The 27,902-nt window shown below is 42.4% G+C and overlaps 1 protein-coding gene across 7 annotated transcripts in view; it reads right to left on the minus strand.

The window, feature by feature from the left end:
- Positions 1-5,886: 5,886 nt before the first annotated feature.
- adck1 (aarF domain containing kinase 1) overlaps positions 5,887-27,902 on the minus strand; it is a 121,368-nt gene continuing 99,352 nt past the window's right edge. For 6 of the 7 annotated variants that reach the window (XM_080870509.1, XM_080870508.1, XM_080870505.1 and 3 more), the window contains 2 exons: positions 12,491-12,684; positions 5,887-11,310 (listed from right to left, as the gene is read on the minus strand). In XM_080870509.1, coding sequence (XP_080726635.1) covers positions 11,166-11,310; positions 12,491-12,684 — 339 coding nt within the window. In that variant the 3' untranslated portion in view covers positions 5,887-11,165. Of the gene's footprint in view, positions 11,311-12,490; positions 12,685-14,267; positions 15,475-27,902 lie in introns of those variants that run through there. The other variant, XM_080870510.1, reaches the window with a different exon arrangement.

Below are 27,902 nucleotides of genomic sequence, written 5' to 3' on the forward strand. Positions count from 1 at the left end.
CCCTGCCCAGGATGGGTTACCGGGGCCTGTCCTGGAGCCAGGCGCGGGGAGGGTGCCTGAGAGTGAGTGTCTGGTGGGCACAACCCGAAAAGGGGACATGGGCCCAACCTCCCGCAGGTCCACCACCCGCAGGAGGCACCATAGGGGTCGGGTGCATTGTGTGCCGGGCGGCGGCCAGAAGCGGAGGCCCTGGCGGACTGATCCCCGGCTACCAAGACTGGCAATTGGGACATGGAATGTCACCTCTCTGGTGGGGAAGGAGACTCTGTCTCAGTCTGGAGTTGCCCCTGGTGAGAGGCGGCGGGCTGGGGTGGGTATTCTAATATCCCCTCGGCTTGCTGCCTGTATGTTGGGGTTCTTCCCAGTAGACGAGAGGGTTTGTTCCCTGCGCCTTTGGGTCGGGGAATGGGTCCTGACTGTCATCTGTGCTTATGCGCCGAGTGGCAGTTCAGAGTACCCAGCCTTCTTAGAGTCGCTGGGTGGGGTGTTGGAAGGTGCTCCGCCTGGAGACTCTGTTGTCCTACTGGGAGACTTCAATGCTCACGTGGGTAACGACAGCGAGACCTGGAGAGGCATGATTGGGAGGAACAGCCTCCCTGATCACCAGACCTGCGACTATATGTTCTGGACACTCAGGTAAAGAGAGGGGCTGAGCTGTCAACTGATCATCACCTGGTGGTGAGTTGGATCAGGTGGCGGGGGAGGACGCTGAACAGACCTGGTGCACCTAAATGCGTAGTGAGGGTGTGCTGGGAACGTCTAGCAGAGGCCCCAGTCCGTGAGATCTTCAACGCACACCTCCGGCAGAGCTTCAACAGCATTCCGAGGGAGACTGGGGACATTGAGTCCGAATGGACCATGTTCAGCACCTCCATTGCCGAAGCTGCTGCATTGAGCTGCAGCCGCAAGGTGGGTGGTGCTTGCCATGGTGGTAACCCCCAAACCAAATGGTGGACACCAGAGGTGAAGGGAGCCACCAGGCTGAAGGAGTTCTATCGGGCTTGGTTAGCCTGTGGGACTTCGGAGGCAGCTGACAGGTACCGACAGGCCAAGCGGAATGCGGCTCGGGCAGTGGCTGAAGCAAAAACTCGGGTGTGGGAGGAGTTCGGAGAGGCCATGGAAAAAGACTTTCGGACTGCCTCGAAGAGATTCTGGCAAACCGTCAGGCGTCTCAGGAGGGGAAAGCGGTGCTCTACCTGCACTGTGTATAGTGCTGGCGGAGCGCTGCTGACGTCGACTGAGAAAATTGTCAGGCGGTGGAAGGAATAATTCGAGGACCTCCTTAATCCCTCTGACATGTCTTCCGAGGAGGAAGCAGAGTCTGGGGATGAGGGGAATGACCCGCCAATTTCCGGGGGCGAGGTCACTGAGGCAGTTAAATAACTCCTTGGTGGCAGAGCCCCTGGTGTTGATGAGGTCCGCTCCGAGTTCCTGAAGGCTCTGGACGTTGTAGGGCTGTCCTGGTTGACACGCCTCTGCAATGTTGCGTGGAGATCAGGGGCAGTACCTGTGGACTGGCAGACCGGGGTGGTGGTCCCCATCTTTAAGAAGGAAGACCGGAGGGTGTGTTCCAACTACAGGGGGATCACACTCCTCAGCCTCCCTGGGAAAGTCTGTGCCAGGGTGCTGGAAAGGAGAGTTCGTCCGCTAGTCGAACCTCGGATACAGGAGGAACAATGCGGTTTTCGTCCTGGTCGCGGAACACTGGACCAGCTCTTTATCCTCTCAAGGATACTTGAGGGTGCATGGGAGTTTGCCCAACCAGTCTACATGTGTTTTGTGGACTTGGAGAAGGCATTCGACCGTGTCCCTCGGGGTGTCCTGTGGGAGATGCTGCAGGAGTATGGGGTGTCTGGCCCATTGCTACGGGCCATTCAATCCCTATACAACCATTGCAAGAGCTTGGTTCGCATTGCCGGCAATAAGTCGGACTCGTTCCCGGTGGGTGATGGGCTCCGCCAGGGCTGCCCTTTGTCACTGGTTCTGTTCATAATTTTTATGGACAGGATTTCTAGGCGCAGCCAAGTGGCGGAGGGCTTTCACTTTGGTGGCCTCAGAATCTCATCTGTGCTTTTCACGGATGATGTGGTTCTGTTGGCTTCATCGGGTGAGGGCCTCCAGCTCGCACTGGAACGGTTCGCAGCCGAGTGTGAAGCAGCGGGAATGAGGATCAGCACCTCCAAATCTGAGGCCATGGTTCTCAGCCGGAAAAGGGTGGAGTGCCCACTCCGGGTCGGGGATGAGTTCCTGCCCCAAGTGGAGGAGTTCAAGTATCTCGGGGTCTTGTTCACGAGTGATGGGAGAAGGGAGCGGGAGATCGACAGACGGATTGGTGCTGTGGCCGCAGTGATGCAGCACAAGAAAAATGAGCAGAGAATCACCTGATGTCCAGCCACACCCTATCATCCTCCCTCTGTGATCTCACTGCAGCACGGCCTAAAATAAAGTTTAAACTTTAAAATAATTTCCTTACATTTCTCTTGTACTTTAACATGATTTATCAGTAACTACATGAAGATACTTTTCTTCATGTCTCATTAAATTTATGCTGTTTTATTATTAGCTTAATCACACATGGATATCCATTTCAACATAATCTCTTGTTAATTGTGCTCATCAGATCAGAAGAGAGAGAAATGAGACACATGCATCACAGTATCAGTGTCCTTGAATTTCATGCAGCCTCTGAGGAAACAAAGTTTGAATCACCTTAGAGGGACTCTGATGACGCGCTTTGTAGTCTGTACAGGTCAGATACAGAATCATTATGCACAATCACCAGATAAACAAAAATAAAGTCCAGGTTGCACAAAAACAAAATATCTCTGTAAATTTCTAAATTAGAGAAATACTCAAAGTGTTTTTGTTTCATTTATTTTGTGAAGACATGCCAGCAGTGACATGATCAAACCTATTGGTTTTATTTTAGTTGGTTTTAATACTCTGCTAGGAGCCACATGTCCTTTGACATGTATAGTGATGTGATATGCTAACTATATACAGTTTATATAATGACACTGATTACAGCTTAATGTTGTAGGACACTCAGAACTTGGTGGAGCTTGAAAGGCTGACACTGTGAAAGTCATGAGTGGGCTTACTGCAGTGGGCTGGCCCTGTCGTCCTGGTTTGACCTGTTCCTTTGCCTACAACCTTACAATATATATATTTTACACACAACTAAACTTTGCTTTTGTTAAATGTTCACTTTTGTTTTCCCAGATAGCTCAACCTGAAACACTGAAGTTTGAGGACCAGTTCCTAAATACCAAATTGCCTGATTGACATAAGGACAACGAATTATAATTCTTCTCACTGGAATATTGACATGTTTACAGCAGATGTGTGTAATTGTACCTGTCTGCGATATTTCAATTTTATTTTGAACCTTGTTTTTCCATTAGGGTTAGGGTAATTATATACATATATACATAATTATAAAAGGTGTTCCTGATGTTGCTGTCATTTGGAACCGCTATCACTACGGCCGTCTTCTTCTGTTTGTCTACCACCACTATGTCCGGTTGGTTAGCCACCACCATTTTGTCCGTCTGTATCTGGAAGTCCCACAGGATCTTAGCTCGGTCATTCTCCACCACCCTTGGGGGCATCTCCCATTTTGACCGCAGGACTTCCAGGCCATATTCGGCACAGATGTTCCTGTACACTATGCCGGCCACTTGGTTATGGCGTTCCATGTATGCCTTGCCTGCTAGCATCTTGCACCCTGCTGTTATGTGCTGGATTGTCTCTGGGGCATCTTTACACAGCCTGCACCTGGGGTCTTGCCTGGTGTGATAGACCCCAGCCTCTATGGATCTTGTGCTCAGAGCTTGTTCCTGTGCTGCCATGATTAGTGCCTTTGTGCTGTCTTTCAGTCCAGGATTTCTGGATGTTTGGATGATTATTGAATATGTATGTATTTTCTTACAGTGCAGGACCTCCTGGTAGAGGACTCAAGCTTGAGGAACACAAACATATCACCTAACAGCGGGGTTAGATGAAGATTTTCATAGATACAACCTTTAGTAACTCATATTTGTCACTAATTAGTCTTGTGATATTCCAAAACTGAACCTTTAGAGTTCTGTAATGAAGAATTTCTACCTGTGTCAAAGTCCCCTGATGAAAAAGATGAATGTGTGGTAGAAAAAGAAACAGAGTAGATCCATCAAACATACGGGTTCTTCAGTGTCTGTTACACTGCTGCAATACCAATTCCCCTTAGGAAGAAGTAGAGTACTTAATTTACCGAATGATGGATTGATTATGCATGGCTGCCATTCACTGACCGTGTCACTGGAAGCACAAAGATAAATGCAGGAGCAGTCTGTCTGCTCAGAACTCAGCTGAAGCCCATTGAACATGACATCATCATTAAGCACACGCCAATCCTAAATACATATGGACAGCATTCAAAAAGCTGTAGAAGGTGAAGTGTTCTGCCTGTCCAAAGTTTGGTGTTTATTTATTGTTTGGTTTGTTTGTGCCAGCTGATTATTTCAGACGGATGATCTGATATCCTCGTGTCGGTGTTGTTCCCAGACCATCATGAAAATGTTGTTCCAGGTTCAACATTGCAAGTGACCAATCACATTGTTGTGACGTTATTCCATTCGTGCATTTATGAAATTCCAATGAGGCAAGGACAATATCAATTCTGCTTACTGTTTATTAAAGGGTTACGGTTAGGGTTAGGGTCAGGGTCTGTTGATCGGCGGACAGAGGCGGTTTCACGCAGTTTAAGTACAGTTTTTTGTTTTACGCCGGTTTTTCCCGAAGTCGCAAAAGTATGACGTCACAACATTCTGATTGGTCACTTGCAATGTTGATCCTGGAACAACATTTAGTATGATGATCTGGGAACAACACCAACACGAGGATATCAGATCAACCATTTCAGACACTGTTGCATAAATGAATGGAAACACACTACAGCGTAGGTGTCCAAGATAATGAAGTGTGACTGTTACCCATTTATCAGTAACAACAACATTCTGTGGCACAGAAGGAATGAAACAGGAATCACAGTGTCGGGCCTTCAAAAACACTGATTAGTGGGATACAGGTATAGTGTTTTATATTTTCATTTGATTGGTGGCAACTGCACATGATATGACTCAATTTAAGAGTAACAGCCGGAGATAATTATCAAAATAAATAATAATCACCAATAATAAAACGTAAAATGAATGGTTAAATAAACTTTTTTTTAAAAACGTACCATCATATATATTTATATGATAACTGGAGTCAACTACATTTTACATTTAGTTAGCTTGTAACACTCAAGTTATTTTTTTATACAGTTTGTTACTGATCAGTGAGTAAATGGTAAATGGCCCGTTTCTACTTTAGCACTCAAAGCACTTTATAAAACATGCCTCATCAACAACTTGGGGTTCAGTATCTTTCCCAAAGATACTTTAGCATGCAGACTGAGGCACCCAGGAATTGAATCCCCAGGTTCCATTTACCACCATCCAATCAGTAGATCTAATTATGGAATTGACTGTGCTAGCTCCTGAGCTACAGCCTACAAAATTTTGAGTGGAAATCTTGTTAATAAAACTTTATCAACATCATTCGATGTCACAGTTTAACATCCTCTGATTAGTGTGTACTTTTTGGATGCAACCTTAATTTTACAATCAGACATATTTTGAGTCTAAATATAACCAAAGAAAAAATAAGACCAGTTTCCAGGTTAACAGTCTTGATTTAAAACAGTCCACCTGCTAATTATAACGTTCCAAACAAACGTGATATTCATTATGATCATTTCATTCTTTGTTGTAGTGAAATAATTTGTAAAGGCTTTTGCGTTTTATTAACCATGGTTATTGTATTTCAATAATAAAGTCAAAACACGCAGTGGTTGGTTTTCAAAACACACAAAATCGTTTAATTTTTAACAGGACAAAAAAAATAAAAAAATACAAATAAAATAAACACTCCATGCTCAATAGATAAGAATAATAACATAACAATAAGCAGTCATTACCTAAAATGATAATTACTTCAAGCCATGGCACAAGGGTCAGTGCTGGATCATTTCATAGAAGAATCAGTAAAGTCTCAGATAATCTCCGTCGTACCAGCTGTTTCAAAGACATGTGTAGGATTTCCTCATTATTTGCACATGCTAATTCTAAGAAGTGCAAAGTACAAACACTGTGGCCTGTGTGCTCTAACACGGTGGTGAACTGTGAAGACGTCATTGAACTTCCACTACACCCAAAGCCTTTTCTATTTGACTTGGATCCAGAAGTAAAGATGACAATAAAAATAGAAAAACTTTAATGAACATCAGTTTTTTTTTATGCCAAACACTAAAATAATATTTTCTCCTCATAAATCAAAAGTCATCCACTGAATAAGATGAAGCGAAACTTCTGCATAAAACAATAAAAGACATGAATGTCACAGAAACAGAAATGGAGTTCCTGTCTGTTGTAAACCATCCAGTGTCTGGTTTCTTAAAAATTATGAATAAATACTAATATCATAATTTTTATGTGAATTTGCGATACTCTCCAGAACTGAAGCTGTTGATTTACCAGTCAGTCTGCATCCCTACCCTCACTCAGCTTTGGAATGAGACTGTGGATACAAGGGGCAGGAACGAGCTTTCTCTGAAGCTGGACTCAGGCTCAGAGATGGTGTGAAAAGTTCAGTCTCTGTCATCGCTGTACCTGTTATCTGTCAGCTCAGACAGCTTCACAGTCAGTAACACAAACTGCTGCGTTTAAGGGATGAGTGCCTAGTATTTGACCTAAGATCAACAGTACTCTGAAATGGTAAACACGGTCAGTCACATACTATAATTCTATCATAAGCTATTTATCCATCAGATGCATTCACCATCAGCAGAAACCTCTGTGATCTGATGGAAACATCTTTGAGGTATTTTGTAGAGGAGCAGGAATGAGTTAGAAATACTGTCAGGACTGAGCTTCGTACAGGTTGTTCTTCTAGTTCTCAGCACCCTTCATCACTTTGTTGGCTCATAGCATTGAAACAGCATTTGTATCTGTGGCACTTTGAAAAAGGCTTAAAGATGTGGCACTTGGCTGCTTCACTGTTTTATTATTATGACGTCATTTCCTTTACATGTTTGTTTCGCTCCAGCAGACCTTTTTGAAATTTTAGACCGAAACATTTGACGATAATTATGAAATAATGTTATGAGTCTCTTGGCCAAGTCAGGGTTAAAAGGCAGCTTATGATACTTCCTGTCTCAATATCAGGACTACTGAATTTCATAACATGACCGGTAATGAGAGCTAAATATTCTTACATTCATTTGGAAGCTCTGCCATCCAGAGTAATCACCGTGTGTTTTAAAGGTGCAGTATGTAAAATATGGTTCCAGTCCTAAGCCCAAATAAAAGGGGAGGGTTGTGTCAGCAGTGGGATTCTGCCAAATCAAACATCAACAAGAATGAGATTTCTGTATCGGGTCAGTCAGAGCTTGGGTTAACAACTACAACCTCCGGTGTGTTGGCAAGCATGCTGTCCAAGGAAACTGTGTGCTGTTGCCCCAAACATAGGAGGAGAGGGTGAAAACCTTGGAGGCAGGGAGAAAGAAGGCAGGAGTGTGGAGGTAGGGACTTTACATGTACTATGGGACTGGTAAGGAGGGCAGATGTAACTGGTAACTGGAGCAGATGTTAGTAGACAGAGTTTATGAGCAGATGTTGGGTAGACATGGGTTAGCCCAGGGGTCTGCAACCTTTAACACCAAAGAGCCACTTGGACCCGGTTTCCACGCAGAAGAAAACACTGGGAGCTGCAAATACTTGTTGACATCTAAAATGAAGATAACACTGTATATATTGTTTTTAACCTTTATGCTTTGTGTGAACAACTAAGGTGTGCTGCTTATGAAATCCATGAAGTGCTACAGAGAAAATTACATTTTATTTAAGTAATTAACACATTTTTAACTCTTAAAGAAATATAACAAAAGCAAAGACACCCAGCTGAACTAAAATGATCCAGCAAACAAAAACTGCTGTGAGCCACCCTTATATCGCCTTTGGGCTTTTGGAGCCTTGACCTGACTTTTAAAAAATAACTGGGAAAAAAGCTCTATGCTGCTAAAAAAAAGAAAGAAAAATAAATATTTACAAAATTCTAAATATGTATTTTACCTGGTTAATGTGTGTGGCGGGGCGTGGTCTGCAGCGCCGCTGCAGGGGAGGCGGACGCACCTGAGCGGCACCCACAATCACGCCTCGCCGCCTTAACGTCTGTGCGATCTATGCTGTTGTGTTGGTGTGTGTCGGGCTGTGAGCTGCAAAGCTACAGCCGGCTGTGTGCGTACGGCAAGGTCTGCCGTGATATGTTTACAACGGGACTTCTGCTCCTGAACCTCTGCGCACAGCGTCTTCAAATCGGGGCTGTACGAAGTCACTTTCATCTTTACGCAGGACTGTAAGCTGTCGTCTGTGAGGCGTGAGCGGTGTTTGTTTTAACATAGTTCACGGTGGAGCTGCTGACATAATGTGGATCCGAAGATCCATAATTGGCCAACCTGGGGTTGAAAGTCTCGATAAATTAATGGTGTTTCGGCGAGTACGCCGGCTCCCGCGAGTGTGACGCTTATTTTGAGCAATGAAGAAATAATAGAATATAATTGTATTTTTGTATTTCAACATCACAATAATCTAACAATTTAGAACTACAAGTTAAAAAAGAACTAACATAAATAAAATACACTTCAGCTAAATACTTCTAATTTATTTTCCCAAACCACGCGGAGCCCCACTGTAAGGACTAAAGAGCCGCAGGTTGCCGACCCCTGGGTTAGGGTATACTGGTGGTGTGTGGGAAGGCAGAGGTAAGTACTAAATGGCAGTAACTGAAGAAAGAAGAATATTATCCAGGAGGAGCTGAGACAGGTTCTGGGTTTTAGGGACGAGTTACCAGATGACTGGGAAAGTAAAGCCCAAGTGGTGAGTGAAACAGTCAAGAAGGTATTTAGTGTATCTCGTGGACAGAGGAAAGAAGACAAGGAGACCTCTCTTGTGGTGGAATGAGAAAGTATAGAAAGGTATCTCAAAGAGAAGTGGAATAATCAGGGAAATGGAGAAAGCAGACAGGAGTGGCGGGATGTCAGGTGTCCAGCAAAGAGCGAGGTTTTACAGGAAAATAAACTGGAAACGAAAAGGCTTATAGTTGTATGAGTTATATGTGATCCCGGACAGAGAAAATGACATGTACTGATTGGCTAGGCAGAGAGAGGAAGCTGTAATGATGTGACGTGGGTTAAGACTAAGGATAGACAGCAGAGTACTAAGACGTGTGTTTCATCTTTGTAACACACTGTTGAGGAGTAAAAGGAATACGCTGAGGGACTAATGAATGAAGAACATGAGAGAGAATCAGGAAGTGATGATTCGAAAGGAGAACGTGAGGGCAGCTACGAAGCAGAGTGGGAGGCAAATGGTCCGATGACACACCTGTGGAGGTATAAAAAGGTCCAGGAGAGACTGTAGTGGACTTTTGTTAACAGAGAAGTATACAGAAGGTCAGAAGGAAATCTAGAGAAAACATATGCTAGGGTGCCTGAAAGTAACTGTGGTACTACGTTAGGAAGTCAGGAGTGGCAGAGACATATGTGAGGGTGGTGCAGGACATGTATGAGGACAGACACTGAGGTGTGAGGTAAGAGTTGTGTTTTATTGTTTGGACAGTATCTGTTAAGAAGAGTCATTATAGACAGCAAGCTTCATTTAAATCATCTACAAAGATTTTACTGCAGTTATGATTCAGAGAGAAAATATGTTTTTGACTAATTATTTTTTAATGGGATTGTACCAGTTTGTGATAAAACATGGGGAATGGTCACTTACATCATTTAGTTGTCCACTTTTGACATTCTTGCCAAGAACATTTGTAAATAATGAGTTTAGGACAGTGTGAGGTGATTTTCATTGAACGAGTGACTGAGGGATAGATGCAGACTACTGTATACTGTATGTAGGAAATCTGTAACTGATCTGTATCAGACTTACATTAAATTGACATTCAAATATAAACCATTTTCTTATCATTGAGAGGATCATATGACCCTAACGGTAAACGTTTTATACATGATCCAGGGGTCATGATTCGTTTCCTTCGTTTTCTTTTTCCGTCTGTCGGGTTCATTCTGTTTGACAGCCTGACAGCATTCCAAGAGAGGAACTGGGATATTATATGAGGAAATTAGGAGTGGCAGAGCAGCAGGTGAGGGCTGCACAGGACATATATGAGAACAGCAAGGCAGCGGTGAGGTGTGCATAGGAGTGACAGATGGGATCAAGGTGGGGGTGGAACTACACCAGGGATCAGCTGTTGGTTGCAATGGTGATGGGCAGGTAAAGAGATGAGCTCAGGCAGGAGTCCTCCTGGCTATGACGTGTGTGGATAAAACTTTTATCTGTAGTGAGAGTGGGGGAGCAGGTGGAAGAAAGCCTGCAGAGGTGGAGGTATGCAATGAAGACAAGAGGAATAGAAGTTAATACAGCAACATTTATGTGACGTTCTCTGTCACAAATACTGTCTCACGTGCTTCTCAGAGGCGATCAAACCATCAGCCTTCCCATTGAAAAACAAACCCGCTCTACCTGCTAAGCCACACCCACCCTCATGATGATGTCATGTTTGGTATGTGCCACCATGTAAAAAGATGACAACAGCACAAATTTGCTGTTGGCCAAACATTTAGGCTAGCTGCTCAGTAGATATCTGCAGGTGAGTTTTATCAGGTGTTGGTAAGAGTTACTATTTTTCCTGCTCTATTGACCATCAATTTTAGATAATGCACCTTTAACAACTAATTAATACTAACTAATAACTAATCCGTTTGTATTTTGTATGTGTTATTCCCTACCGAATATAAACTGCGATATTTCATTTTTAAGCTAAAATTAAAAGTTCAGGTTTCCAGATGTCTCGGAGCTCATGTTGTAGGATCCATCTCTGCACTACAGAACCTACAGGAGAATGTTTTTTCACGTCATAAAATTCCCAACAATAGTGACCTGCTGAAAATGCAATGTACAGCATACTGAGTAAATTACAGATAACGATGTTACAATCATTATCTGAACACTAATGAGTGGACACTTGAGGTAAAAGATGAATTTAAAACAAGGTTGACATCCAAATATGTCTCAGTGTAGTAATGGCATCAGAATGGTCATGGATCCTTTCAGCCACAGAAACAGTTCATACATGTAGAGTTTCCACAGGCTGAGAGACTCGGCCAGCGTGATCTGCACACGCCTTCTCCTGCTCTGAGTTTTAGTCCTCTTGTGCCTGTCAGACAAAGCAGAAGAAAGAGGAAGTGGTTATGCCTTTGGCACAGTCTGGGTCATAAAATCAAGATTTCTCTCAAAAGCCATTTCTCATGAGTTTCACACAAAATCACAGACAATTGCACGAGCCATCATCTGTTTACCACTGTGGGAATAGTGAGGACGTTTGCACTGTGATGCACAGAAGAATGAATCAATGTGCTCTGTACATGTTCAAAGCGTTAGGAAAATACATTTTAAAATGTTGTCAAAGGAGCTTGCAAAGAAAAGCGTCTGGACTTCTTTAAGTTACTTGAAGACGTTAATTTAAAGAAGTCCAGACGCTTTTCTTTGCAAGCTCCTTTGACTACGATGACCTGGATGACTGAGAATCTTCACAGACATTTTAAAATGTTGTTGCCAAACACACAAACAGAATATGGTGCAATCAAAAGAAACCACATTTATTTGTAAAGTTTTGTTGTTTTTTGGATGACAATGGTAAGATGTTAATGAACACACAAATGAGAATTTACTTTCATCAGCAGCCCATGGAGCCCTTCACTTCAAGCCCAGGTTCTCATACCATTAGTCATGGATAAATTGGTATTGAATATTTGGATTCTTGACATTGTTCATCTAAATGGAACCAACCTGCAGCCCAACTGGACCTTTGGGTAGTTTCATAGATGTAGTTTTCTTTAGCCACATTCCCTCACTATCCTCTGTTCATTTAAGCTGCACAAACCCAGTGAGATGTGCTGTCCACATTGGAGAGTCCATTTGGTTCTTGGGTGTCCTATTTCAATTTTTAAAAACTGATGCAATTAGAACAGGTGATACCACATTTTATCAAAAGGTTTTTTCAGTGCTCCAAAGAGCACAAAGAATATTTCATTCACCTCCATTACATGTATGAAATCTAAGTCTTGGTCAAACTGTCACTCAAAGTAACCTCCACATGTTTGCAACATACAGCAAACAAAACACCCTGGTTATTATATTTGATTCTTTTTCCACCTACCATAAAGCAAAAAGTTTGCAGTTTGAAAACAAGGTAACCTCTAAAGAGCCGTCACTCATGTAAATTCTATGTTACCAGTGAAACATGTCAAAACTCACAGACCAGCCAAGACTTTGATATGTTAACAGATTCTTATGTCATGTCTTATGTCACCTCTTTCTGAAAGTACATTTCTTACCTGGCTATGGCTCGTATGCAGCAGCGGGACATGTTGATGAAGGATGAGGATGAGGCCCTGGTCTGTAGCGTGGTCTCAATGCCTCGCAGCAGGTCATTGGTCTTCAGCAGCAACAGCATCTGCCGGGGAACTCTGTTCAACAAGTCGCTGATCTGGGGCAGGTACAGGCCTGCATTGGTCCTTATCTCAATATCCTGCCAAGTAAGACACGCAACAGGAAAAGTAAAACTCAGGTTGCATGTATATGTGTAAGTCCATCAATGGCTGCTTATACCCAGTGAGTGTGAAAAAGATAAAACACTTGAAGTGGACAGAACAAGGAGAAGGAATTGGCTGATCTTATCAAACTGTAATATTTTCATATAATCAGACGAAGCAGGCCCCCGGGTCAAAGTACTGTTACTGACTATTAATAATGGCTCGTGGCTACATACGACAGATGACACTGACAGTGTAGGCTGATCAGTTGCTTCAAGTCACTACTTTGGCTCTCGGAGGAGGCGGACGCACTTTTTCTCCTCTCCCTTATCTTCCCTGCTTATGTCCTTGTCTTGTCTCGTGTGTTTTTTGTATTACTTTCCCTGGAACACTCTCTCACAGTCTGTTTCTAAAACCTAAAGAGAAGTCTGGGCTCAGGAGAGCCCGAGTGCCCTGGAGGTACTTTCCCTGCCGGATACACGATGGACGGGTGGCAGACATGGAGGATCGTGTGCCTGGCGGGACTGTCGATCGAGGACGCTGAAGATATCTACCTATTTGGAAGCATGATAACAGGGTTCTTGCTGATCGGAGCTGGCTTGGCCCTGGCTTATCGGAGAATTAAGAAAGCCGAACCGGCTGTTCAAACCCCCCCCCCGAAGGCTGCCCGCTGGGATTGGAACGATGGGACAAGGCGCAACTTCTCAGAAAGGGCTCACTGAGTGCAGCATGGTTAAGAGCTTGGAGGCGCTAACGGCTGCAGTGAAGGCTCAGAATAACACCTCTGGGCGGAAGCTGGATTACATCGCGGATCAGTTGGCTGCGGTCGTGAGGTCTCAGAATCTGCTCTGTGAGCAAAAGCCTGAATAGACCACGGAATTGAAGGTAAATAACATCATGGAGAAACTCGCAGCTATTAACGGGAGATTGAGAGACCAGTGTCGGAGTGTTAAAGAACAGCTTTGAAATTCTCATGAGTTGTTGCAAAAGACAAACCACCATCATAATGCGGCTATCCCTTCGGCGCCAGCTGTGGGCTCAAGGCTGGAGCTGAACAAAAACTCCCTGATAACGACTGTGTTGAGTCTGTTCCTTCCCATTCCATGCAAGGCCACCTGGGTTGGCTGGAAGACTGTTTACTTAGCCTGGCAGGGCGAAGGACACTGTCTCAGCTGAACTATGGACACACACACACATACATATACTGATACTGATAAGCACTCACTGACGCATCACCCTCCCTACCCTGGATCCAATGCCACCTCCAATGCTTGCCTCCCCTCTGATGTGGACATCGGGTCAGTTGGAGGTGCAGTCGAAAGATTGCAGCGGTCCCAGATCAGATGTACACACTGGAACACTTTCCCATGTTGCTGTCTGTGTTTATTGTGCTGTGGTGTGTTGATATCTGTGCATTCCTGTATTATCCTTCTGTGTTACACATTTCAATGTTTTTTTTCCTCGCTACCTAGCCTGACCTGTCTCCCCAATGTGATGTTTGTATTGTATGTACGGTCGGCAAGGTCTGTCATCTCGGTTGTGGGCAAAAGACCTGCAACTGACAAATAAAGGCCATCATCATCATCATCATCATCAACTTTTAATCGCCACATGCAGTAAACTGCAGTGAAATGAACCCGCCCCCCGACCTTACACACACAACACAGACATCACATGGGGATACAAGTCAGAGAACGGTTGCATTACAGAAAAAACCACTGAAATGTACACTACAATGGGAAAAGTACAAGAGGAAAAAAAGAGACCTCTGCTCATGCTGGGCTATAGAGGACAGCATGAGAACAGGAAACAAAAAAACTCCTCTGCACAAAAAAGCACTTAAATGTCCACAGCACAACATTATAGAGCACGTGACCAGCAACAGGGTTGGGTAGGGGAAAGGAGTAATCCCAGGCAACACAGCAGCCATCCTGCCACTGCGCCGACTCACCAGCGCGGGCCCAGACCCGCCTCGTGTTCCCAGGAGGCAACAAGCATCGAAGGCATTGGAAGGGGAGGGGGGATGTGTGAGTGCTTATCAGTGTAAGTGTATGTGTGTGCGTGTCCATAGTTCAGCTGAGACAGTGTCCTTCACCCTATCAGGCTAAGTAAACAGTCTTCCAGCCAAACCAGGTGGCCTTGCATGGGATGGGAAGGAACAGACTCAACACAGTCGTTATCAGGGAGTTTTTGTGCGGCTCCAGCCTTGAGCCGTGCAGCTGGCGCCGTGGTGTTCGCATGTTGATGCCGTTGATTTTTCTTTTATGCGAGCAGCTTAGGAGAATTTCAAACCTGATCTTTAACACTCCGACACTGGTCTCTCAATCTCCCGTTGTAGAGCCGCGAGCCTCCCCAAGATGGTATCAAACTTCTGGTCTGTGGTGTTGTCATTCTTGTGATTCTGAGACCCCACAACTGCAGTGAGCCGTTCTGCGATGTGATCCAACTTTTGCTCAAGGGTCTCATTTTGAGCAGGCCTCTCTCTGATGTATCCCATCATACGCTCAATGGTGTTATTTTGAGTCTTCAGGGCAGCTGTAAGCGTCTCCAAGCTCTTAACCATGCTGCGTTCGTTGTGAGAAGTCGTGCCTCAACCCATCGCTTCAATCCCAGCGGGCAGCCTTGGGGGGGTTTGAACAGCCGGTTCTGCTCTCTTAATTCTCCGATAAGCCAGGGCCAAGCCAGCTCCGATCAGCAAGAACCCTGTTATCATGGTTCCAAATAGGTAGATATCTTCAGCGTCCTCGATCGACAGTCCCGCCAGGCACATTTCTACACACAAAAAACTGCAAAACAGTCACAAGTTTAAAACAATTTCACAAATATGTTTATTTAAAAGATTAAACTGTTAAATTCTGTTGTTATGCTGTAAATACATAACTAAAATTTGACTCACTTATTATAATATGACATGCAAAAGTGATGGGACAAAAGCTATGAATGTTTTTTATGAGTACAGAACATCTGGGAACCAAAAAGGTGCTGCTGAACTAGGCCCCGGTCCGGATGGGCCTGGGCCCCCTTTGGCGGGTTGCAGAGTATGGGGGTGCCACTAAATTATTGAAGTTCAATAATTTATGTTTTTTTAACACATGACAGTGGTGGTGGGAAGTCTGTTTTTTGTCAAGTAGTTTTAAACTTCTTTTATAAATGTTTTCAATAGTTTTAAGTGTTGTTGGACAAGCAAGTGACCAGGACGTCAAACAATCCGGTCGTTAAGTGATGACGTGACGAATCCTACTTGCGGGCCTAAAGTAGTCTGCGTTTAATATGGCTTTTGTGTTGTTAACATGTTTAGTGTTATGTATTTTCTTCTATTTAATCTCAAAAAGCTCCTAAAACAGTCAGTGATCACTGTTGACCTCCCTCGGCTTTTATTACCGCTAATCATTTATTTAAGCTCAGTTTTTAAAACCTTAGGATGTAACTACAGCCCAGCCCATGCAGCAGTATATGAATGACTAACCTCATATTGTGGATGGATTATCTCAGTTGTTCTCCTGGCTGAAGTTTGGTCCTTTTACAGCATCCTGCCATGCGATTACATTTGTTCCTGACCACCGAGAACACTCACGTTAACTTTTATCGAGTGGAAAAAAAGTTAGCTTGTTTATATTATGCTAACATAGCTGTGTCGCTAGCGGTCACGTAGCACATCATTATATACCAGCTAGCCCAACTTCAGTAACCCTACAAACGTCACTGCTGTTTAGTTTTCTGTCTTCATTTATGTTGGAAGTGATAACAGAGCTGTACGTTTTAATTTGTTTCCAAAACCTCGCAGTCAGGACATGCTATATTGTATTTAGATAGAAGCTAGCAAGCTAACTTCCTGCTAACTTCTAACTCCGTTAAATGTCATAAATTCCGTTTTCATGGATGCCTGGATGTTAAACTCAATTGTTACACCTGGTAGAGCGGAACGCTGATCATTTTATTAAAGATGAAAGACTTTAGACAGTTTTTCAACTCTCAGTAATGCCATAGTGATCGTTTGATATATGGACCTGCAGCGGAGTTTAGGTCCAGACACGACTAGTGACGTCAGACTGAATGACCGGATTGTTATTTTTGTATGTGCCCTGGTTACACTCCGCGTTGATTATTGTAATTCTGTCTTTTCTTGGTTACTTCTCCATAGTCGTCAGCTGGTCCAAAATGCAGTTGCTCGTGTAACTACCAGAACCGCTTCTGTAGAATATATTTCTCCTGTCCTTCAACAGCTTCACTGGTTGGCTGATTTTGAGAGATAATATTGGACCTGCTTTTCACTCTCCCCTCCAGCTCCTCCATGTTTGTCAACCTGCCTGTGTATGCACTGTGCTTGAAACGTTGGGGGAATTATCGCTGTTTGTTCTTTACTATGGTGGTGACAGATTTTGGATTTCTGCTGCAATATTCTAATGATAAGATCAGAATTTGGATAAAAACATGCAAACATTCATCCTGTCTTGTATCAACGGTTCAGTCTGGTTGTAGTGGTGCAATGGTGCGGAGGATATTGTATTGGCACACTTTGGGCCCAGTAGCACCATGAGAGCATTGTTTAAACACCATTGTATGACCATGTCCATCCCTTTAGTACCAAAGTGTACTCATCTTTTGATGGCTGCTGCTATCAGGTCGCAATGTAACAAAGCTCAAATAATCTGAAACTGGTAAATTCACTGTATTCAAATACAACAACTGCATCATTTCAAAGTAGATCAAAATCTCGGAGGAATGTTTTCACACCTTGTTGCCATGAGCGATTAAGGTAGTGCTAAAGGTAAAAGGAGGTGAATCCCAGTACTTTGAATGTATACCTGATAAAGTGTCCAGCAGAAAAGGAAGAGTAGATTCACACAAATAGGCTTTCAGGTATTGCTTCAGTACAAACAGTAAATGACGGTACACAGAAAGAAGTAATGACAAAGGAATAAGGGGACGGAGGGATGATGTTTACCTCCATGGCAACTATTTGTTCTCTTTGATGTTGAAGATGGCTGCTTGAGTTGCTGCATCAGTGTCTTGCTCTACTCTACTTCAAAGGACTTTTCCTACTGCACATCAATGCAGCTAAATTACACCATTAGTCATGGAACAAAGTGATTCCAAAGCCTTATTCATTTTGCAATCTTTAGATGGTAAGTATGTCAAGAGGTGAGCAGAGGTGAGTCTGTACAAGTGCTGGACAAAACACAAGTAAACTGAACAACTGCATAAATGCAGACTAATTGGATGCGTAATATAGAAATACCTAATCACGTCATCTGAAAGTCTAAATAGATGCACAAATTATTGGTCAAGGTTAGCGCTGGGTATATTTTCAACTTGGATGCATTAACATTACAATCAGTGCTCTAAAATTACAAACGAGGGATGTTTTCAATCACAAAGAAAAATTTGGTACACGATGATGGAATAAAAAACATTTTGTTTTCTGCGAGATTTAAAGGTTTGTGTTCATACACTTTTTTTTTTACAGCTCCAGTACAAATGATTCATAGTTATAGTTTTAACAGAAGATAAGAAGCACTTCACTTGACTTAGCAACAGAGCTGAAGGAGTCCTTTTCAATAAATGAAAAACAAAGTGACCCTCACTTTGTTTTTAGGAGTGGTAATGAGTGGATTTGGTGAAGCGATGTTGTAAAAAGAGAAAGAATGTAGCAGGAGGGTCAGACTAATACAAAGTGCAGTTTTAACTGCATCCTCGGGACTGTTTTCAGAGTCAGTCTCCTAATAGCTACTTTATCATTCTAAAGAATAAATCTGCAATGTCAGATACATAAACAACTACATTATTAAGGACCATCAAACGCATCTCAGTGGTGCTCCCGTATCCAAACATCTTCAAATCACAGGGGAGCAGGATTTACTACAAAGGCTTCAGCTGCCCGAGAGCTGGTAGATTCTAGAAGGTAAAAAAAATACAATAAAATAAAATAAATCACCTTCCAGGAATAAAAGTGTGCGCCAAGGTAACACAGTGACATCACGCAGGCTGAGATGAGTGAACTGACAAAATCAAACATCAGCATGGAGGACTGCTGTTCATCCAAACTACAGGATACACTTTCATTAAACTGTATTGCTCCACAGCCTTATGTGTTCATTATTGTAACCACGATGACACAAAGCTTCTCCCTTTTATTTTAACAGGGTTACAATCATAAGACTTGCCTTACAGCTGTAGGCTTGTAGCCAAACCTTTGTTGGTTGGACAGTTATTATATTTCATTACTCACCATCAAAAATAACAACGGTATGCTTCTAGAGATGTTAGATAAGCTGTTGCTATTGCATCACTTACACCAGAACTGGAGAGCAGACAGAGTTTTTAATTTAAAAAAATAAAATGGCTTTTTTTCCTTTGAAAAAATATTATTGTGAGAAGAATTTGATTTATCGAATTAGATCCATCAGTAGTGGTTCCTTGATTTTAATGGCTGACGTATGCCTGTGATACACTGTGGCCGTGATGGACAGTTTTCAAACTCTCTTTGTTTCATGTAAGCTTTCCATACACCAAACTAGTTTCTGATTGTAACCGATGCTTCATTTCATACTACCAGCAGGAATGCCAAGACAAGGATCGCTGTGTCCACAGGGTGCTGAAGGAAAAAACAAACTACATTTTAATACTTAAGAGAAGAAACCACAGTAGAACCATCTGTTACCAAAAGCAGCTAGGGAGAGTACGACACCTGTACGATCTACAAAGTCAGCGCTATCTAAGTAAACATCCAGAGAAATCTTTGAGCACCAATGAACTTTTACTAATACTAAAAATATTGTTATCCAGATTATAATGAGAGAAACACATCTGACAACTCTACAGTGCTGACTGTAAAGCTTTTACCTTTTTAAACTGCACTGGAAGTTAAATCTAATTACTTTTCAATGCACTTTGAAGGAAAATACCATTAACAGTGAAGAACTGTGCATTTGGATTTCTGGCAAGTTAGAAGCTCAGCAGTTAAACTTCTGATGTATGTGAGGTTCTGACTATGGACATATATAAACAGACAGATATGAGCAGGTGTTTAAACTGAATCTTATAAACCTTATTTTCATTTGCTACACAAATATTATTTACTTTTATGTGCTGTAATGTCTAATTTTTAATATCTTGAAAGGCAAATGTTTTAAACAGAGAGTATTTAATTAATATTGTATATTAATGTTTTTTATTATTTTATTTAATAAAGCCATTCATAAAAATCCAATGGTTTTTTCACTGTGTGAATAACAAACATTGGTGCCCAAAGCCCTGTGTATATTCTTCTCCAGACTAATTATATGTGCACGCTAATCTGATCAAAGTGTGTGTGTGTGTGTGTGTGTGCGTGCGTGCGTGCGTGCGTGCTAGCAAGATTTTCAGGGCTGTCAGTCCAGATAAACATAGATTTGACATGCACAGAGACAGACAGACACCATTCTGACACAGATAAACTACTCTCTGTCTCCGTCTAATGCCCACAGGAAATGATGTGAGAAAACAACTGCAATGCAGCAAACAGCATCTGATTCATCTACATTATCTCCCACCTACACACACGCACACACACAATTTTATTCAATTCAGTTTATTAACGTAGTGCTAATTCACAGCAACAGACAGCCTCCTGTGAGCAATCACTTGGTGATAGCGGGGAAAAAAATCTCCCTTTCAACAGGAAGAAACATGCGGCAGAGCCAGGCTCCGGGAGGGACAGCCATCGCTGCGACTGGTTTGTGGGACGTGGGGAAAGAACAGAAAAGAAGACCACAGGGAGACGGCAGAAAACAGAAACCAGTGATGTTCTGCCAGGACAAGCAAGGCAAGCAGTGCTTTACTTGTCAAATCTAAATTTAGACATAAATGAAGAAATACCAAAGTAAAGCGATCTCATACAGCACTGTCATAAAGTTTCTCAATTCCATTAAATGCAAAAAAGACCAGCAAGCAAATAAACGCCATGAGGAAATGCTACAGTGAGAAGAAAATTAACATTTCTGATATATTCCCACATATGAGGCCCATTGTCTAGAAGGAATGTATGAAAGCTGTCATACAACACTAATATGATTTATCTATTTTTTTATTCCTGAATCAATCACTAGTCCAAAAACTGACTGAAATGGCATCAAATACAACCTGAATTTGTTTTGGTCAGCATCAAGTAATTACAACAGTAATAGCAATTATGTCACTCCTGGATTTGCTTAAACCACTTACAAGTAACTGCTCAGTATACATCATTTCCTTTATTAACAGTAAGCACTTCACTAAAAGTGGTCCTATTGTGCTTTCTGTCGTATATATGCTGCTACAATGGCAGATAGAGTCCCGATCAAAAGTTTAAGACTTTTGGAGAAATGGCAAAAAAAATCGTATCTTGCATGGTTGGATCTTAACAAGGTTCCAAGTAGAACTTCAACATGCAACAAGAAGAACTGGGAGTGAGACAAAAAATTTTGAGCATGCAATTTATTGAAAACACCACTTAAACACACCACTTAAACTTAAACACACAGGCTGTTTTACAGCTGATCAAAAGTTTTGGACCACATAATGCAAAATGCAAAAATGTGGATTCATTGTCATTTTCTGTCAGGTAGTCACACTGTCATGATGTTCTGATGGCAAAGGCAAAAAACATTCCCCTTTTGAACATGGCCGGGTTGTTGAACTGCATAAGCATTGTCTCTCACAGCACGCCATCGCTGCTGAGGTGGGATGCAATGAGACATTTGAAAATTCATAAATGATCCTGAGGGTTATGGAACAGACCCAAATTAAGGCCGTTACCGGTGCCGACTGCAGCCCCCATAACCATCAGATGACATCTGAGACTGAAGGGCTTCAAAAACTAAAAACGTCTTCAAAGGCCTCGTCTCCTTGAACGCCACAGAACTGACCATTTGGACTTTGCAAGAGAGCACCAAACATGGGACACTGAAAGGTAGAAGAAAGTTTTATTCTCTGATGAGGATAGTCCTGATGGTTTCCAACATTACCAGCATGACAAGCAGATCCCGCCTGACATGTTTTCTACGCTCCGCAGTGGAGGGGACGCCATAATGGTCTGGTGTGCTTTTTCCTTCAGTGGAACAATGGAGCTTCAGGAAGTGCAGGGACGTTAAACGGCCACTGGCTGTGTCCAGATGTTGCAGAGAGCGTCCTCATGACTGAGAGCCCTCGTCTGTTTGGTTACGACTGGGTTTATCAACAGGACAACGCTACAGCACACAACGCTGCAGGACAAAGGACTTCTTCCAGGAAAAGAACATCACTCTTTTGGACCATCCTGCGTGTTCTTGTGATCTAAATCCAACTGAGAACCTTTGGGGATGGATGGCAAGGGAAGTTTACAAACATGGACAACAGTTCCAGACAATAGATGCCCTTCATGCGGCCGTCTTCACCACTTGTTCCCACTCACCTCATGGAAGCGCTTGCATCAAGCATGCCGCAATGAATTTTTGAAGTGATCAACAATAACGGTGGAGCTGCTCATTACGGAGTTCATGTTTGGAACTTTGATTTCTGTTTTTGGGGGGTTTATGGGATTTTTGGAGGTGTGGTCCTAAACCTTTGATTGGGACTGTATTAAACATGCCCAAAATCTCACCTAAGGCCGCCTGAGGTCAGTATGTAATGATCCCTGTGAGCTGATAGTTTTCTCTACTCTTTTTTTCTTGATAATATCAATGAAACCAGATATCCTAAATGTGATTGTATCTAGCATAAAGCTCCACTCACGTATAGTTCAAAACCTTTCATTTACGAGGGGCACCCAATCAAAATAAAGCTGGCATACAAGAAGAGGACAGGAAGCTAAAATGACTTGTTTCAGACAGAGGACAAACTGAGGGACTGTTGTTTAAGATAAACAGGGATTCTTTTTAGTTATCAATCATACAAAGCTATTCTAATAGTGCAAGAAATTAGTAAAGTAGGTCCCTTGAAACATAACTAGCAAATGCAGAACAGCTGCAAGTACCATACTGAGTAGACTTACTGTAGTCTAATTTAATCTAATTCTTTGCTAAATCATTTTCTGTGAATCGCTCTAAACTCTCCTTTGTTCACTAAATAAGTTACTTCACATCTCATGTTTTTTTTCTTTATTTACTTTTTAAAAAATCAAAACCAATCGTTAACAGGGTAGAGACATAAACCTACAACATAATACCACATCACAGCACCCCAGTCCAAATAACAGGGTGCTGGGTGTTCTGAAGTGCTATGCTGATGCCTGATTGGGGAATAACAATTAGTAGTAATTATAGGAGGTTGGGTAGCAGGCCTCACAGCTGTCAGGCGGGACACAGAGAAGGTGACAGGGCTCTCATTTGCATCTGAAAGCTTCAATAAGGACATATTGTATTGAGAGTGGCGCAATAATAAGCCAAGCAAAAGGAAAAGGGAATTCATCTTGGGGGAGGTGGAATCTGTTCTGGCGATTTTTCTTTCTCTCCAGTATATTAGAGTTAACCAGCTGATTTTGTACCACAGACAGACATAAGGGAAGAATGTCAGACATGATTTAGCAAAACCAAGTGTCATTCGTACAGAGTACACAAGCAAATTGCTACTGTATGAAGTAAATAAAATTTACTGAACCAATATGTACTTATAAAAAAGGCACCTAATTCAAGAGATGAAACATAGTTTGTACATAAATGAGAATCAATTATATCTTTAGGCACCTGTCACAAAAATACATGATTGGTTCCCATTTCATGAGCTGAATCTACAAAAAAGCCAAATATGAAGGTGTTCACTAACAAGCTGATACCCAAAAGCTTTTAGCCAAAAACTTGCCATACCTCTGCATGGAGTGCAGTGTGTCTTTTAAAAGTCTGAGGAAACTACAGGGAGTGCAGAATTATTAGGCAAGTTGTATTTTTGAGGAATAATGTTATTATTGAACAACAACCATGTTCTCAATGAACCCAAAAAACTCATTAATATCAAAGCTGAATGTTTCTGGAAGTAGTTTTTAGTTTGTTTTTAGTTTTAGCTATTTTAGGGGGATATCTGTGTGTGCAGGTGACTATTACTGTGCATAATTATTAGGCAACTTAACAAAAAACAAATATATACCCATTTCAATTATTTATTTTTACCAGTGACACCAATATAACATCTCCACATTCACAAATATACATTTCTGACATTCAAAAACAAAAACAAATCAGCGACCAATATAGCCACCTTTCTTTGCAAGGACACTCAAAAGCCTGCCATCCATGGATTCTGTCAGTGTTTTGATCTGTTCACCATCAACATTGCGTGCAGCAGCAACCACAGCCTCCCAGACACTGTTCAGAGAGGTGTACTGTTTTCCCTCCTTGTAAATCTCACATTTGATGATGGACCACAGGTTCTCAATGGGGTTCAGATCAGGTGAACAAGGAGGTCATGTCATTAGTTTTTCTTCTTTTATACCCTTTCTTGCCAGCCACGCTGTGGAGTACTTGGACGCGTGTGATGGAGCATTGTCCTGCATGGAAATCATGTTTTTCTTGAAGGATGCAGACTTCTTCCTGTACCACTGCTTGAAGAAGGTGTCTTCTAGAAACTGGCAGTAGGACTGGGAGTTGAGCTTGACTCCATCCTCAACCCGAAAAGGCCCCACAAGCTCATCTTTGATGATACCAGCCCAAACCAGTACTCCACCTCCACCTTGCTGGCGTCTGAGTGGGACTGGAGCTCTCTGCCCTTTACCAATCCAGCCACGGGCCCATCCATCTGGCCCATCAAGACTCACTCTCATTTCATCAGTCCATAAAACCTTAGAAAAACCAGTCTTGAGATATTTCTTGGCCCAGTCTTGACGTTTCAGCTTGAGTGTCTTGTTCAGTGGTGGTCGTCTTTCAGCCTTTCTTACCTTGGCCATGTCTCTGAGTATTGCACACCTTGTGCTTTTGGGCACTCCAGTGATGTTGCAGCTCTGAAATATGGCCAAACTGGTGGCAAGTGGCATCTTGGCAGCTGCACGCTTGACTTTTCTCAGTTCATGGGCAGTTATTTTGTGCCTTGGTTTTTCCACACGCTTCTTGCGACCCTGTTGACTATTTTGAATGAAACGCTTGATTGTTCGATGATCACGCTTCAGAAGCTTTGCAATTTTGAGACTGCTGCATCCCTCTGCAAGATATCTCACTGTTTTTGACTTTTCTGAGCCTGTCAAGTCCTTCTTTTGACCCATTTTGCCAAAGGAAAGGGCGTTGCCTAATAATTATGCACACCTGATATAGGGTGTTGATGTCATTAGACCACACCCCTTCTCATTACAGAGATGCACATCACCTAATATGCTTAATTGGTAGTAGGCTTTCGAGCCAATACAGCTTTGAGTAAGACAACATGCATGAAGAGGATGATGTGGACAAAATACTCATTTGCCTAATAATTCTGCACTCCCTGTACATACTTGGACTACAGATATTTAGAAGTATATGAACTATGTCTGAAAGAAAGTCCAAAAATGCACCTGACACAGGACCTGAGAGATGCATTTGACCCTTCAGTTGATCCATGTAATGTACACACTGATGCCTCAGCTGTCAAGAAGCTAATCTTAAGTAAGGGGAAACAGGGAGGAAAGGCTGGGGTACACCAAATTACACAAGACATGAACTAAAAACTAGGGGTGGGGGGGGGAAAGCGACACTGCGTAGTATCGCGATATTTTGTTTGCTAATAATGTATTGATACAGGGACAGCAGACATCGATATTTTATTACAAAAACTTCCAGTCCACCAGCCGGTGCGGTTGAGCTTTTTCTCTAGTGAGGTCAGCAGAGGTTAGGTCAGCACATGGGAAAATTGATCAAACAAAGATGGAGGCAGAGCAAGAAATCAGGAAACTGCCATCTGCGTTTAAATCGAACGTCTGGTCGTATTTTGAACATTTTTAACAAGGATGGGACAAATGAGATGGATATGACATACTGGATTTGCAAGGTGTTTCATATGAAAATAAAGTAGTCTGGGAATACTACGAACATGAGGGCCCATCTTACATTACACCATCCAAAAATAGCATTAACCACGGACGGCAAAGCTAGCTCTAAATCAGCTCAACTGAAAAATCGACCAACACTGGACACTCTTAGCTTAACAAAGCTATCTGCCAATTCAGAGCGAGCTAAGAAAATGACATAATCTATCACGTACTTCATCTGCAAAGACCTGCATCCTTACAACATTGTGGAAAACGAGGGCTTTTCTTATATGCTCAAGACGCTGGAACCCAGGTATGTGACACCATCACGACGTTTTCTCGCGGACACAGCCGTACCCAATCTCTACATAGACGTGAAGCGTAAAGTTGAGGAAAGTTTGAGCACAGCAGAAAGGGTTGCATTAACTTGCGACGCATGGACCTGTGTAATTGCTACAGAACAATTTATGTTATACTTTGTTATTGCTAGAGAAGAATATTTATTTTATTATTTTACATATAAATTTTTTTTCCTGGGGACCCTGTGACACCCCATTGAAGAGCCGTAGGCTGTGGATCTCTTAAGATCTCACTGTTGGGTTTGTAAGGCCATGTTACTCCTAAGTTTCTATCTTGTTCAAAGAGAAGATATAAAACAAAGTTCTAAGCTAATCGACCTTAGTGTTCTCCTTTTTTAAAGAGAATCGATAAGAGAATCAAATCGTTAAACAGAATCGAAAATGGAATCGGAATCGTGAAAATCTTATCAATACCCATCCCTAGTTGTCACCGACAATACTTCTAATATGACAATTGCCACTCAGCTAGCGGGATACCTGCATGTGAAGTGTTTCGCCCATAAGCTCAATCTGGCATCACAACAAGCCTTAAACCGCCTGCAGTATCCAGGGTCTTGGGGAGAGTGCGGCGCATAACTGTGTTTTTCAATAGAAACTTGGTGGCAAACCACGCTCTGGAGCAAAAACAGAAAATGTTACAGCTCCCGACTCACAAGCTCAAGACCGACGTCTGTTTAACTTTTTTTTAGGGCAGCAACAAACAGGACAGTTTACTTATTTTAATTTAAGACAAAATGTTTTATTTTATTTAAATTTAAAACTTTTTATTTAATGTAAAATTATATTTTGTTTTAATTTACTTTCACATTCTTCAGTTAATGAAGGGGCCGCATAGTTTTTACAAATTGCTATAATTGTACCAGATGGTTGCATTTAGTTTAGTTGGACTAGACTGTAATACAAACCGTTCAGTTTGTCAGCAATAAAACTGACTGAAATGAGAGAACGACTGAGTGTGAGACTTTGTTATTAGATAAAATTAATATTGATAAAGTTTACCTTTATGGACAGAATCTGCAGTAGAAAAAATGTGATAAATCGCAAAATATAATACTCAGAATATCGCAAATAATTAAAAAAATTGCAATAATATCGTATCGTGAGTGAAGTATTGTCATAATGTCGTATCGTGGGGTGTATGGTGATTCCCACCTCTATTAGCCACCACCTTAAGTAGTGGATGCCTGACTAAGTCATGAGTCACAGGTGAGTTGATTGCTGACAGGTGTGTGGGCCAAATGTGGGAACCCACAATGAGTAATGAGGAGGGACAGGAAAGACAAGACAACCTCAGCAGGAGGCCTGTTAGCTGTGTCCTGATGGGTAAAGGTACCTTCTATTAAGACTATTTTGGCCAGCAGTCATGAATAGGGATGGGTATCGAAAACCGGTTCTTGTTGAGAACCGGTTCCCACTGTTTCAATTCCTTGGAATCGTTTGCCACTTTTAAAAACGATTCCCTTATCGATTCCAGTCGCCCCGAATGACGTCATCACGTTGAGTAGCGTCTTTTACCCAGTAGGAAACACGGCGCCTGAGCGGCACAAACGCTCAAAAGTTTGGTTACACTTTATGAGAAAGGATGACAACAGGGCAACGTGCAATACTTGCAAAGTAGAGATTTCATCAAAGGGAGGAAACACTATGAACATGCAAAAGCATTTGCTCAAAAAACACGCGATTGCGTTCAACGAATGTCGTGTTTTTGATCCGCTCCGGACTAGCGAAGCTCAACCCAGCAGCAGCGGTAGCGTTTCCACGTCCTCTCCCGTTAATACTGCAGGTAACTAATCAATTAGCATTGCATATTATGTTAGCGCGATTTACCTTATTACAAAACCTGCTATTACTGTGCGTTGCATTTAGATAACCATGATGAGAGAGACAGAGTCTGGCTGGCTCAGATGCTGGCAGTTGTCGCTGCAGTCTACCG

The sequence above is a fragment of the Rhamphochromis sp. 'chilingali' genome (genome assembly GCF_963969265.1).
Source record: "Rhamphochromis sp. 'chilingali' genome assembly, chromosome: 21".
Classification (NCBI taxonomy): domain Eukaryota; kingdom Metazoa; phylum Chordata; class Actinopteri; order Cichliformes; family Cichlidae; genus Rhamphochromis; species Rhamphochromis sp. 'chilingali'.